This window comes from Aquarana catesbeiana, linkage group LG01 (assembly GCF_042186555.1).
Source record: "Aquarana catesbeiana isolate 2022-GZ linkage group LG01, ASM4218655v1, whole genome shotgun sequence".
Lineage (NCBI taxonomy): Eukaryota > Metazoa > Chordata > Amphibia > Anura > Ranidae > Aquarana > Aquarana catesbeiana.
Window position 1 is genome coordinate 948,527,324 of NC_133324.1, and position 15,000 is coordinate 948,542,323.

At 50.1% G+C, this 15,000-nt stretch overlaps 2 protein-coding genes across 2 annotated transcripts in view; one reads left to right on the forward strand and one right to left on the reverse strand.

Annotated features, from left to right (window-relative positions):
* PRADC1 (protease associated domain containing 1) overlaps nt 1-8,835 on the reverse strand; it is a gene marked incomplete at its 3' end in the record, with an annotated part of 9,080 nt that extends 245 nt beyond the window's left edge. The window contains 2 exon segments of the mRNA XM_073612326.1: nt 1,752-1,852; nt 8,704-8,835. Coding sequence (XP_073468427.1) covers nt 1,752-1,852; nt 8,704-8,761 — 159 coding nt within the window.
* A 501-nt stretch (nt 8,836-9,336) lies between these two features.
* The window catches only part of CCT7 (chaperonin containing TCP1 subunit 7), a 20,785-nt gene continuing 15,121 nt past the window's right edge, over nt 9,337-15,000 (forward strand). The window contains exon 1 of the mRNA XM_073611155.1: nt 9,337-9,474. Coding sequence (XP_073467256.1) covers nt 9,469-9,474 — 6 coding nt within the window. The 5' untranslated portion in view covers nt 9,337-9,468. The remainder of the gene's footprint in view (nt 9,475-15,000) is intronic.

Consider the following 15,000-nt stretch of genomic DNA (forward strand, 5'->3'; position numbering starts at 1 on the left):
ATTAACATCCTACACTCTCACGCCTCAGATCAGCCCCAATTCCTGCAACTCCACACCTCAGATCACTGTCCCCCCCAATCATCTGCCCCACCACTGTACCACCACCCCGCTCTTCTGCCCCACCACTGTACCACCACCCCACTCTTCTGCCCCACCACTAACCCCCACTGCACATCTGCACCACCTACATACCCCCATGCTCTTCTGTCTCACCGCTGAACCATCTTCTCATCTGTCCTAACACTAACTCCCTTTTCTCATCTGCCCCACCACTGTACCTTCTGCACATCTTTCTCACCTCTGTTCCCCCTGCTCTCCTGCCCCACCAAAACACCTCCTTTCACAGCAGTCTGCCCCACTGCTCTACCCCCCCCCCCCTGCTCTTCTATCCCACCTCTGAACCCACCCTGCTCATCTGCTCCACCGCTGTACCCTCTTCTCATCTATATGTGTGATATGCAGAGTGGTTAAAGGAAGGAGAGATGATACACATCTACCTGTCCTGGCACACTTATCCCTGCTAATCCACCTCTCACATCCAGCCCGTGTACTTGTATGGGATGTATATGATGTATATGATGTATATGATGTATGGGATGTATATGATGTATGGGATGTATATGATGTATATGATGGTATATGATGTATGGGATGTATATGATGTATGGGATGTATATGATGTATGGGATGTATATGATGTATGGGATGTATATGATGTATGGGATGTATATGATGTATGGGATGTATATGATGTATATGATGTACTGGATGTATATGATGTATATGATGTATATGATGTATGGGATGTATTGATGTTGGATGTATATGATGTATATGATGTATGGGATGTATATGATGTATATGATGTATGGGATGTATATGATGTATATGATGTATATGATGTATGGGATGTATATGATGTATGGGATGTATATGATGTATGGGATGTATATGATGTATGGGATGTATATGATGCATGGGATGTCACATACAAGCATCTGGAATGGATGCACAATGATGATCTCAGGTCAGGGGTATTTTCTGAAAGCAGTGGGCCTGTGTGAAGAATCACAGCTGAGGAAAAGTGATTGGGTGTGATTTCCATTTCTCTGAATACTGGCTGTGGCTTAAAGGGACACACAGTGCCGGGGTTCAGTAGTAAGTGATGCAAAGGTTCAGAAATAATTTCAACAAGTTCCCAGAAGCTCAACAGTAATTCCACAAACTGTCACCTGATTGGGTTTTCTCAATCACAGTGAAATCCCTTCTTTCTGAGATTGGTAGCGGCAACCAATCGAGTCATCTTCCTCCAGATAGTGGGCGGGGCTAGCAGGACTGTGATTGGCTTTAGCAGTGGCCAATCACAGTCCTCCTCCTCCTGGAAACAGGGACCACCCCCCCTCCCCCAGAACTGCACCCGATTTACAGCAAAGTTAGAGAACCAAACAATGGTTCCCATCTGTTACAATGTATGGGGGGCGCAGTGCCTCCCCCTCAGTGCAGTGTGGGAATTCTGAAATTGGAATACATTAGTGTCTCACTGACACTTCCCTGCGCTGCTCTGCTGATTGGGAGGGAGTCGAGTGCCGGCAAAAGAGGCTTCGTGTGCCGCGGGGTCGCCTACCCCTGATCTAAAGATTGTGCATTTCATGAAAGTGATGAGCCATTCACTGGAGACCGATCACTGAGAATACAGCCTATGGCCTCTGGATTGTGGAATTCCTCCTGTGTGCAAAGGCCCCCGACTTACAAAACACCCCTCCGAAGTCCTTGGCGGGGGTGGCGGTGAAGATGTAGCGGATGTCCCCGGGACTCAGGACCTGGAAGTACAGATATTCCTGGAGGCGGACCCCTGTGGATGGAAGAAGAGGCCACTGTCAGCCACCAGGTGGTGCTACATAAACATCCCAGGATCAGACCATCACCCCCTAATCCCCCAGCTGTACCCCAACCACACATGGACAGCTCCCCCAGTTTACCCCAATCATACAGGGTCAGACATCACCCCATGATCCCCCAACTGTTACCCCAACCACACATGGACAGCTCCCCCAGTTACCCCAATCATACAAGATCAGACATCACCCCATGATCCCCCAGCAGTCACCCCAATCATACAAGATCAGACATCACCCTATGATCCTCCAACTGTTTCCCCAATCATACAAGATCAGACATCACCCCATGATCCCCCAACTGTTACCCCAATCATACAAGATCAGACATCACCCCATGATCCCCAACTGTTACCCCCAATCATACAAGATCAGACATCACCCCATGATCCCCCAACTGTTACCCCAATCATACAGGATCAGACATCACCCCATGATCCCCCAACTGTTACCCCAATCATACAGGATCAGACATCACCCCATGATCCCCCAACTGTTACCCAATCATACAGGATCCAAGACATCACCCCATGATCCCCCAACTGTTACCCCAACCACACATGGACAGCTCCCCAGTTACCCCAATCATACAAGATCAGACATCACCCCATGATCCCCCAACTGTTACCCCAATCATACAAGATCAGACATCACCCCATGATCCCCAACTGTTACCCCCAATCATACAGGATCAGACATCACCCCATGATCCCCCAACTGTTACCCCAATCATACAGGATTAGACATCACCCCATGATCCCCCAACTGTTACACCCAATCATACATCACCCCATGATCCCCAACTGTTACCCCAACCACACATGGACAGCTCCCCCAGTTACCCCAATCATACAAGATCAGACATCACCCCATGATCCCCCAACTGTTACCCCAATCATACGGGATCAGACATCACCCCATGATCCTCCAACTGTTACCCCAATCATACGGGATCAGACATCACCCCATGATCCCCCAACTGTTACCCCAATCATACAGGATCAGACATCACCCCATGATCCCCCAACTGTTACCCCAATCATACAGGATCAGACATCACCCCATGATCCCCCAACTGTTACCCCAATCATACAGGATAAGACGTCACCCCATGATCCCCCCAACTGTTACCCCAATCATACGGGATCAGACATCACCCCATGATCCCCCAACTGTTACCCCAATCATACAGGATAAGACGTCACCCCATGATCCCCCCAACTGTTACCCCAATCATACAGGATCAGACATCACCCCATGATCCCCCAACTGTTACCCCAATCATACAAGGTCAGACATCACCCATGATCCCCCAGCAGTCACCACAATCATACAGGATTAGACATCACCCCATGATCCCCCAACTGTTACCCCAACCACACATGGACAGCTCCCCCAGTTACCCCAATCATACAAGATCAGACATCACCCCATGATCCCCGCAGCAGTCACCCCAATCATACAAGATCAGACATCACCCCATGATCCCCCAACTGTTACCCCAATCATACGGGATCAGACATCACCCATGATCCCCCAACTGTTACCCCAATCATACAAGATCAGACATCACCCTATGATCCCCAACTGTTACCCCAATCATACGGGATCAGACATCACCCCATGATCCCCCAACTGTTACCCCAATCATAGAAGATGAGACATCACCCCATGATCCCCCAACTGTTACCCAAATCATACAAGATCAGACATCACCCCATGATCCCCCAACTGTTACCCCAATCATACAAGATCAGACATCACCCCATGATCCCCCAACTGTTACCCCAACCACACATGGACAGCTCCCCCAGTTACCCCAATCATACAAGATCAGATATCACCCCATGATCCCGCAGCAGTCACCCCAATCATACAAGATCAGACATCACCCCATGATCCCCCAACTGTTACCCCAATCATACGGGATCAGACATCACCCCATGATCCCCCAACTGTTACCCCAATCATACAAGATCAGACATCACCCCATGATCCCCCAACTGTTACCCCAATCATACGGGATCAGACATCACCCCATGATCCCTCAACTGTTACCCCAATCATACGGGATCAGACATCACCCCATGATCCCCCCAACTGTTACCCCAATCATACAGGATCACACATTACCCATGATCCCCCAACTGTTACCCCAATCATACAAGGTCAGACATCACCCCATGAACCCCCAGCAGTCACCCCAATCATACAGGATTAGACATCACCCCATGATTCCCCAACTGTTACCCCCAATCATACAGGATAAGACATCACCCCATGATTCCCCAACTGTTACCCCAATCATACAGGATCAGACATCACCCCATGATCCCCCAACTGTTACCCCAATCATACAAGGTCAGACATCACCCCATGATCCCCCAACTGTTACCCCCAATCATACAGGATCAGACATCACCCCATGATCCCCCAACTGTTACCCCAACCACACATGGCCAGCTCCCCCAGTTACCCCAATCATACAAGATCAGACATCACCCCATGATCCCCCAGCAGTCACAACAATAATACAAGATCAGACATCACCCTATGATCCCCCAACTGTTACCCCAATCATACGGGATCAGACATCACCCCATGATCCCCCCAACTGTTACCCCCAATCATACAGGATTAGACATCACCCCATGATCCCCCAACTGTTACCCCAATCATACGGGATCAGACATCACCCCATGATCCCCCAACTGTTACCCCCAATCATACAGGATTAGACATCACCCCATGATCCCCCAACTGTTACCCCAACCACACATGGCCAGCTCCCCCAGTTACCCCAATCATACAAGATCAGACATCACCCCATGATCCCCCAGCAGTCACCCCAATCATACAGGATCAGACATCACCCCATGATCCCCCAACTGTTACCCCCAATAATACAGGATCAGACATCACCCCATGATCCCCCAACTGTTACCCCCAATCATACAGGATCAGACATCACCCCATGATCCCCCAACTGTTACCCCAACCACACATGGACAGCTCCCCCAGTTACCCCAATCATACAAGATCAGACATCACCCCATGATCCCCCAACTGTTACCCCAATCATACAAGATCAGACATCACCCCATGATCCCCCAACTGTTACCCCAATCATACGGGATCAGACATCACCCCATGATCCCCCAACTGTTACCCCAATCATACGGGATCAGACATCACCCCATGATCCCCCAACTGTTACCCCAATCATACAAGATCAGACATCACCCCATGATCCCCCAACTGTTACCCCAATCATACGGGATCAGACATCACCCCATGATCCCTCAACTGTTACCCCAATCATACAGGATCAGACATCACCCCATGATCCCCCCAACTGTTACCCCAATCATACAGGATCACACATTACCCCATGATCCCCCAACTGTTACCCCAATCATACAAGGTCAGACATCACCCCATGAACCCCCAGCAGTCACCCCAATCATACAGGATTAGACATCACCCCATGATCCCCCAACTGTTACCCCCAATCATACAGGATAAGACATCACCCCATGATCCCCCAGCAGTCACCCCAATAATACAAGATCAGACATCACCCCATGATCCCCCAACTGTTACCCCAATCATACGGGATCAGACATCACTCCATGATCCCCCAACTGTTACCCCAATGATCCCCCAACTGTTACCCCCAATCATACAGGATAAGACATCACCCCATGATCCCCCCAACTGTTACCCCAACCACACATGGACAGCTCCCCCAGTTACCCCAATCATACAAGATCAGACATCACCCCATGATCCCCCAGCAGTCACCCCAATAATACAAGATCAGACATCACCCTATGATCCCCCAACTGTTACCCCAATCATACAGGATCAGACATCACCCCATGATCCCCCAACTGTTACCCCAATCATACAAGGTCAGACATCACCCCATGATCCCCCAACTGTTACCCCCAATCATACAGGATCAGACATCACCCCATGATCCCCCAACTGTTACCCCAACCACACATGGCCAGCTCCCCCAGTTACCCCAATCATACAAGATCAGACATCACCCCATGATCCCCCAGCAGTCACCCCAATCATACAGGATCAGACATCACCCCATGATCCCCCAACTGTTACCCCCAATCATACAAGATCAGACATCACCCCATGATCCCCCAGCAGTCACAACAATAATACAAGATCAGACATCACCCCATGATCCCCCAACTGTTACCCCCAATAATACAGGATCAGACATCACCCCATGATCCCCCAACTGTTACCCCCAATCATACAGGATCAGACATCACCCCATGATCCCCCAACTGTTACCCCAACCACACATGGACAGCTCCCCCAGTTACCCCAATCATACAAGATCAGACATCACCCCATGATCCCCCAACTGTTACCCCAATCATACAAGATCAGACATCACCCCATGATCCCCCAACTGTTACCCCAATCATACGGGATCAGACATCACCCCATGATCCCCCAACTGTTACCCCAATCATACGGGATCAGACATCACCCCATGATCCCCCAACTGTTACCCCAATCATACAAGATCAGACATCACCCCATGATCCCCCAACTGTTACCCCAATCATACGGGATCAGACATCACCCCATGATCCCCCCAACTGTTACCCCCAATCATACAGGATTAGACATCACCCCATGATCCCCCAACTGTTACCCCAATCATACGGGATCAGACATCACCCCATGATCCCCCAACTGTTACCCCCAATCATACAGGATTAGACATCACCCCATGATCCCCCAACTGTTACCCCAACCACACATGGCCAGCTCCCCCAGTTACCCCAATCATACAAGATCAGACATCACCCCATGATCCCCCAGCAGTCACCCCAATCATACAGGATCAGACATCACCCCATGATCCCCCAACTGTTACCCCCAATAATACAGGATCAGACATCACCCCATGATCCCCCAACTGTTACCCCCAATCATACAGGATCAGACATCACCCCATGATCCCCCAACTGTTACCCCAACCACACATGGACAGCTCCCCCAGTTACCCCAATCATACAAGATCAGACATCACCCCATGATCCCCCAACTGTTACCCCAATCATACAAGATCAGACATCACCCCATGATCCCCCAACTGTTACCCCAATCATACGGGATCAGACATCACCCCATGATCCCCCAACTGTTACCCCAATCATACAAGATCAGACATCACCCCATGATCCCCCAACTGTTACCCCAATCATACAAGATCAGACATCACCCCATGATCCCCCAACTGTTACCCCAATCATACAAGATCAGACATCACCCCAATCATACAAGATCAGACATCACCCCATGATCCCCCAACTGTTACCCCAATCATACAAGATCAGACATCACCCCATGATCCCCCAACTGTTACCCCAATCATACAAGATCAGACATCACCCCATGATCCCCCAACTGTTACCCCAATCATACAAGATCAGACATCACCCCATGATCCCCCAGCAGTCACCCCAATCATACAAGATCAGACATCACCCCATGATCCCCCAACTGTTACCCCCAATCATACAGGATTAGACATCACCCCATGATCCCCCAACTGTTACCCCAACCACACATGGACAGCTCCCCCAGTCACCCCAATCATACAAGATCAGACATCACCCCATGATCCCCCAGCAGTCACCCCAATCATACAAGATCAGACATCACCCCATGATCCCCCAACTGTTACCCCAATCATACGGGATCAGACATCACCCCATGATCCCCCAGCAGTCACCCAAATCATACAAGATCAGACATCACCCCATGATCCCCCAACTGTTACCCCCAATCATACAGGATTAGACATCACCCCATGATCCCCCAACTGTTACCCCAACCACACATGGACAGCTCCCCCAGTTACCCCAATCATACAAGATCAGACATCACCCCATGATCCCCCAACTGTTACCCCCAATCATACAGGATTAGACATCACCCCATGATCCCCCAACTGTTACCCCAACCACACATGGACAGCTCCCCCAGTCACCCCAATCATACAAGATCAGACATCACCCCATGATCCCCCAGCAGTCACCCCAATCATACAAGATCAGACATCACCCCATGATCCCCCAACTGTTACCCCAATCATACGGGATCAGACATCACCCCATGATCCCCCAACTGTTACCCCCAATCATACAGGATTAGACATCACCCCATGATCCCCCAACTGTTACCCCAACCACACATGGACAGCTCCCCCAGTCACCCCAATCATACAAGATCAGACATCACCCCATGATCCCCCAACTGTTACCCCAATCATACGGGATCAGACATCACCCCATGATCCCCCAACTGTTACCCCAATCATACAAGATCAGACATCACCCCATGATCCCCCAACTGTTACCCCAACCACACATGGACAGCTCCCCCAGTCACCCAAATCATACGGGATCAGACATCACCCCATGATCCCCCAACTGTTACCCCAATCATACGGGATCAGACATCACCCCATGATCCCCCAACTGTTACCCCAATCATACAAGATCAGACATCACCCCATGATCCCCCAACTGTTACCCAAATCATACAAGATCAGACATCACCCCATGATCCCCCAACTGTTACCCCAATCATACAAGATCAGACATCACCCCATGATCCCCCAACTGTTACCCCAATCATACAAGATCAGACATCACCCCATGATCCCCCATCTATCCCTAGCAGTGGCTCCAGCCATACAGTAGTAGAGGTAATAGGAGAAGCAGCACACAGGGTCAGACACCCCCTTCCATGTGATACTAACCATTGGCCAGCAGGGGGAGTGAGAGGAGGATCAGTATGAGGGTCAGGGGGTCCCCCATGTCTCCCTGTATTGTGAGTACATCAGGAGTCTCCCTTCCCTCCTCGACCAAGGAAACGCCCACAGGGACACGCCCACACCTTCTACTGGGCAAGAACTCGACCCTGATTGGAGCATTGAAATGTCATTCAAGGGTTACTGTAATCTTCCTAATAGAGGGTAAAACCGTATTATTCCTAATAGAAGGCAATAGTGTGTTATTACTAATAGCTGGTAATACAGTGTTATTCTTTATAGAAGGGAAGAGTAACTCTCAGTATACTCCGGGGGGATGATTGATTAGTGGGTTCCGGGGTGATGATGGGATTCCGGGTTTCTTAGTTTGAACATAATGGAGGAGGTCTGAGAGGTTGGGTGTATTAAGATGGCGATCAGCGGCTTCAAGGACTTAATTAGGTAAAAGAAAGGAAGGTAATCCAGTGGCCAATCAATGACAGGGAGGCGTGGAACGCAGGCGGTAGTCTCTATGGTAACTGTCACGCTCGCTGGTATGAGTTCCGACCAATGGCAAGCCAGCAAGGTACTCAGCAGCCAATCAGGCGGCGTGTGTCGGAATAGAGGCGTGACCCGCAGACGGAGGTCTCCATAGTGATGGCGGAATGGCTCCGCCCACAGTGAGTAGACGGTTGGAAGGTTCCGGAAGGTTCTTGATTCCCGGTGCATTGTGGGAAGTATAGAGACAGCCGGGTTCCTGAACACAGTGACAAGATGATGGTGAGTGACCCAATCCGGAGCCATCCTCCCCGGGGACAGCGGGGAGCGGGGCCAGGCGCTGCTCCGTACCCCATCCGAGGACCCCGGGGTGCCGCTAGCACTGGTATCAGCCCGCCGAGGTCCCCCCATCACCCCGGAGACCGAGGAGAGGGCCGGGGGTCACGTGGGCACCGGGAATGGGCGAGACCATTGTGTGCAGGGGAGCACTCTGACCTCTATACTAGGTAGGGGGGACCATTGTATGTAGATATGGGGGGGCACTGTGCTGCCTGCAGGTGATAGGACAGGCCACTCTATCCTAATATGGGGGAGCACTGTGCTGCCTGCAGGGTATAGGAGGGTCCATTGTATCCTAATATGGGGGAGCACTGTGCTGCCTGCAGATGATGGGAGGGACCATGGTATCCTAATATGGGGGGAGCACTCTGCTGCCTGCAGGTGATGGGACAGACCACTCTATCCTAATATGAGGGAGCACTGTGCTGACTGCAGGTGATGGGACAGACCACTCTATCCTAATATGGGGGGGGCACTGTGCTGACTGCAGGTGATGGGACAGACCACTCTATCCTAATATGGGGGGAGCACTCTGCTGCCTGCAGGTGATGGGACAGACCACTCTATCCTAATATGGGGGGGTGCACTGTGCTGACTGCAGGTGATGGGACAGACCACTCTATCCTAATATGGGGGGGGGGGGGCACTGTGCTGCCTGCAGGTGATGGGACAGACCACTCTATCCTAATATGGGGGGAGCACTCTGCTGCCTGCAGGTGATGGAACAGACCACTCTATCCTAATATGAGGGGGCACTGTGCTGCCTGCAGGTGATGGGACAGACCACTCTATCCTAATATGGGGGGGGGAGCACTGTGCTGACTGCAGGTGATGGGACAGACCACTCTATCCTAATATGGGGGGGGGGGGCACTGTGCTGCCTGCAGGTGATGGGACAGACCACTCTATCCTAATATGGGGGGAGCACTCTGCTGCCTGCAGGTGATGGAACAGACCACTCTATCCTAATATGAGGGGGCACTGTGCTGCCTGCAGGTGATGGAACAGACCACTCTATCCTAATATGAGGGGGCACTGTGCTGCCTGCAGGTGATGGGACAGACCACTCTATCCTAATATGGGGGGAGCACTCTGCTGCCTGCAGGTGATGGGACAGACTGCTCTATCCTAATATGAGGGGGCACTGTGCTGCCTGCAGGTGATGGGACAGACCACTCTATCCTAATATGGGGGGGGGCACTGTGCTGACTGCAGGTGATGGGACAGACCACTCTATCCTAATATGGGGGGAGCACTCTGCTGCCTGCAGGTGATGGGACAGACCACTCTATCCTAATATGGGGGGGGAGCACTGTGCTGACTGCAGGTGATGGGACAGACCACTCTATCCTAATATGGGGGGAGCACTCTGCTGCCTGCAGGTGATGGGACAGACCACTCTATCCTAATATGGGGGGGGAGCACTGTGCTGACTGCAGGTGATGGGACAGACCACTCTATCCTAATATGGGGGGGGGGGGGGGCACTGTGCTGCCTGCAGGTGATGGGACAGACCACTCTATCCTAATATGGGGGGAGCACTCTGCTGCCTGCAGGTGATGGAACAGACCACTCTATCCTAATATGAGGGGGCACTGTGCTGCCTGCAGGTGATGGGACAGACCACTCTATCCTAATATGGGGGGGGGGGGCACTGTGCTGACTGCAGGTGATGGGACAGACCACTCTATCCTAATATGGGGGAGCACTGTGCTGCCTGCAGGTGATGGAACAGACCACTCTATCCTGACCTGAGGGGAGTGCTGTGCTGCCTGCAGGTGATGGGGAAGGAACACGCTATCCTAATATAGGGGAGCACTGTGCTGCCTGCAGATAAGGGGGACCATTCTGTCCCGACCTGAGGGGAGCACTGTGCTGCCTGCAGGTGATGGGACGGACCATCTGTATCCTGGGTGGGGGGGTGCTCTGTACTTCTCCTCTGCTCCCATATTCAGGTAGGGTCCTACACTCAGAGCTCTGGCTCATAATAATGGGGAATCTCTGGTGATCTTGCAAGTGCCATCAATAAAGTTGTGCTGAGTATTCATCCAGTGTGGACCCCAGTGGAGGCATGGTATGGTCCATCCTGGGTTGTGTATTCTCTCATAGGTTCCTGTTTAGTTCTCCCAGTGATGTGTTCTCATTCTCCTCTCCCCGGCTCCGTCACACTGCTGTCTAGGGACTCCTGTCCTCTGTAATGTAAGACACCGGGTCTTGCTGGCAGAATGTTCCCATATAAAAACCGTGGTCCATTGTGGGAACCTTCTCCTCTCCACTCCCCATACTTCATATATAGATTTGATCTGCACACATAGACAGTGACTAAAAGCCAAGGTCGTTCTGTGCCGCTGCCCACACTTTGTTTATGTTTACACCCCATGTGTGGGCGGGGCTGATTGTACCCAAGTCCAGCTTGGGTACAACCAGCGTGCTGGGTTTTCCATGCGATTGTCGCTAGAGGCTGTTAGCAATGATCGCTGTTTTCTCCCAGCAGGGGGCGGCACCCCCCCCCTCCCCGCCAGGAGTACACAATATTTCGGCAGGAGAATTTGTTTCCTGCAACCAGAGGTTGCAACTTTTCATTGTGCCGCCATTTACTCATGTGTATATAAAAAACATAATAATAAAATAAATAATGTTGCACCAAATTTAAATTTGCTGGATGCACTTGACCGAAAACTGAAACCAAAAACGACAGTTTATTTTAATAAATCTATAGTGTGTGTGTATATAATATTTGACTTTTTAATAAATGAATTTGGCGGCACCTTTTTAGTGCAAGAAAAGCTCTAGAAAAATGAATCTTTTTTTTTTTAATTCTACATACAGGGCCTTGAAAAATTATTCATACCACTTGAAATTTTCCACATTTTCTCATGTTATAACCAAAAACATAAATGTATTTTATGTGATAGACCAACACAAAGTGGCCCATAATTGTGAAGTGGAAGGAAAATGATAAATGGTTTTCTAAATTTTTTACAAATATGTGAAAAGTGTGGGGATCATTTGTATTCAGCCCCCTTTACTAAATCTAGTGGAACCAATTGCCTTCAGAAGTCACCTAATTAGTAAATAGAGTCCTCCTGTGTGTAATTTGATCTCAGTATAAATACAGCTGTTCTGTGAAGCCCTCAGAGGTTTGTTAGAGAACCTTAGTGAGCAAACAGCATCATGAAGGCCAAGGAACACACCAGACAGGTCAGGGATAAAGTTGTGGAGAAGTTTAAAGCAGGGTTAGGTTATAGAAAAAAATATCCCAAACTTTGAACATCTCACCGAGCATCAGGGGCGTTGCTAGGTCTGCAAAAGATCTGGGGCTAGAGCCCATAGCAGTGGTCACCAACTGGGGGGGGGCACGCCAGTGGTAAGCAATTTTTCATGGGCAAAGGAAGGCTTGTGTTGGCGTTTCAATCATCATGGCACCATGGTTGATATGGTGTCAGGGTGATCAAGTGCATTGTTTCTATTGTTACATTATAATATATAATGAAGTGGTTCAACTCGCCATAATGCAGAATCAGTGGGAGCCCTGGGCGTGTCACCTGCCACCATTTGCTGATTATCGCTAGCCAGTGCCACCAAATGTGCATTGTTGCTGCATTGGTGGCAGGCTGGCAGCACTGGCCCATTTAGTGAGGGCAGGAGAGCAGAGATGTGGGGTGGGCAGTGAGAGATGATGTAATCTCACTGCTCCCCGCCGCACCTCCAAAATTTAAAATGCCTGCGCTGTGAGGGCGGAAGATCGCTGATGTGCGGCGGGCAGTGAGAGATGATGTCATTTCTCTGCTCCCCACCGCACATCACTCCCACGTTGAAGTGGCCGGGCTGTAAGGGCGCAAGAGTGGTGGCGGGCGGAGAGAGATGTCATCTCTGCTCGTCTGCCCGCTCGTCTCTCCTCCACCTCTAATTCCGCCCGCTGCAGCTGCGACCCGCACGCTCATCACCACCTCCAAAGCTGCCTGGCGCAGCCGCGACCCGCCCGCTCGTCTCGCCTCCAATGCCGCAGCCCGCTGAGACTCGGGGCTATGGGCTCCACATTCGGGGCTTCAGCTTTGATAGCCACACCCTGGCAGCGCCTATGCAGAGCTCTGTTCAATCCATTATCCGATAATGGAAAGAGTATGGCACAACTGCAAACCTACCAAGACATGGCCGTCCACCTAAACTGACAGGCTGGGCAAGGAGAACATTCATCAGAGAAGCAGCCAAGAGGTCCATGGTAACTCTGGAGGAGCTGCAGAGATCCACAGCTCAGGTGGGAGAATCTGTCCACAGGACAACTATTAGTCGTGTTCTCCACAAATCTGCCCTTTATGGAAGGGTGACAAGAAGAAAGACATTGCTGGAAGAAAGTCATAAGAAGTCCCGTTTGCAGTTTGTGAGAAGCCATGTGGGGGACACAGCAAACATGTGGAAGAAGGTGCTCTGGTCAGATGAGACCAAAATGGAACTTTTTGGCCTAAAAGCAAAATGCTGTGTGTGGTGGAAAACTAACACTGCACATCACCCTGAACACACCATCCCCACTGTGAAACATGGTGGTGGCAGCATCATGTTGTGGGGATGCTTTTCTTCAACAGGGAAGCTGGTGAGAGTTGATGGGAAGATGGATGGAGCCAAATACAGGACAATCTTAGAAGAAAACCTGTTATAGTCTACAAAAGACTTGAGACTGGGGCGGAGGTTCACCTTCCAGCAGGACAACGACCCTAAAAATACAACCAGAGCTACAATGGAATGGTTTACATCAAAGCATATTCATGTGTTAGAATGGCCCAGTCACAGTCCAGACCTAAATCCAATTGAGAATCTGTGACAAGACTTGAAAATTGCTGTTCAGACGTTCTCCATCCAATCCGAGAGAGCTTGAGATATTCTGCAAAGAAGAATGGGCAAAAATGTCACTCTGTAGATGTGCAAAGCTGGTAGAGACATCCCCAAAAAGGACTTACAGCTGTAATTGTAGTGAAAGGTGGGTGTACAAAGTATTGACTCAGGGGGGCGCCATACAAATGCCCCCCACACTTTTCACATATTTATTTGTAAAAAAAAAAGTTGAAAACCATTTATCATTTTCCTTCCACTTCACAATTATGTGCCACTTTGTGCTGGTCTATCACATAAAATCCTGACCCCCCCCCCCCCCCCCAAAAAAATTACGTTTTTGGTTTTATGTAACATGACAAAATGTGGAAAATTTCAAGGGGTATGAATACTTTCTCAAGGCATGGTATGTCTTCACACTGGTTTGTTGCACTTCACTGTGGTGTTAGAAACCCTGCTTGCTGCATTTTTTGGTCAGTTAAAAAAAAAAAAAAAAAACCCACATCAAAAACGCACCTCCCCGTTGAAATGCATTGAAAACGCAGCAAGAATGCATCATTAACGCATGTGTGTTACGTTTTTATGCAGTTGAGTCGCATGACCTATGAAAAACACACCATAAGCACCGGAAAATTGCATTAG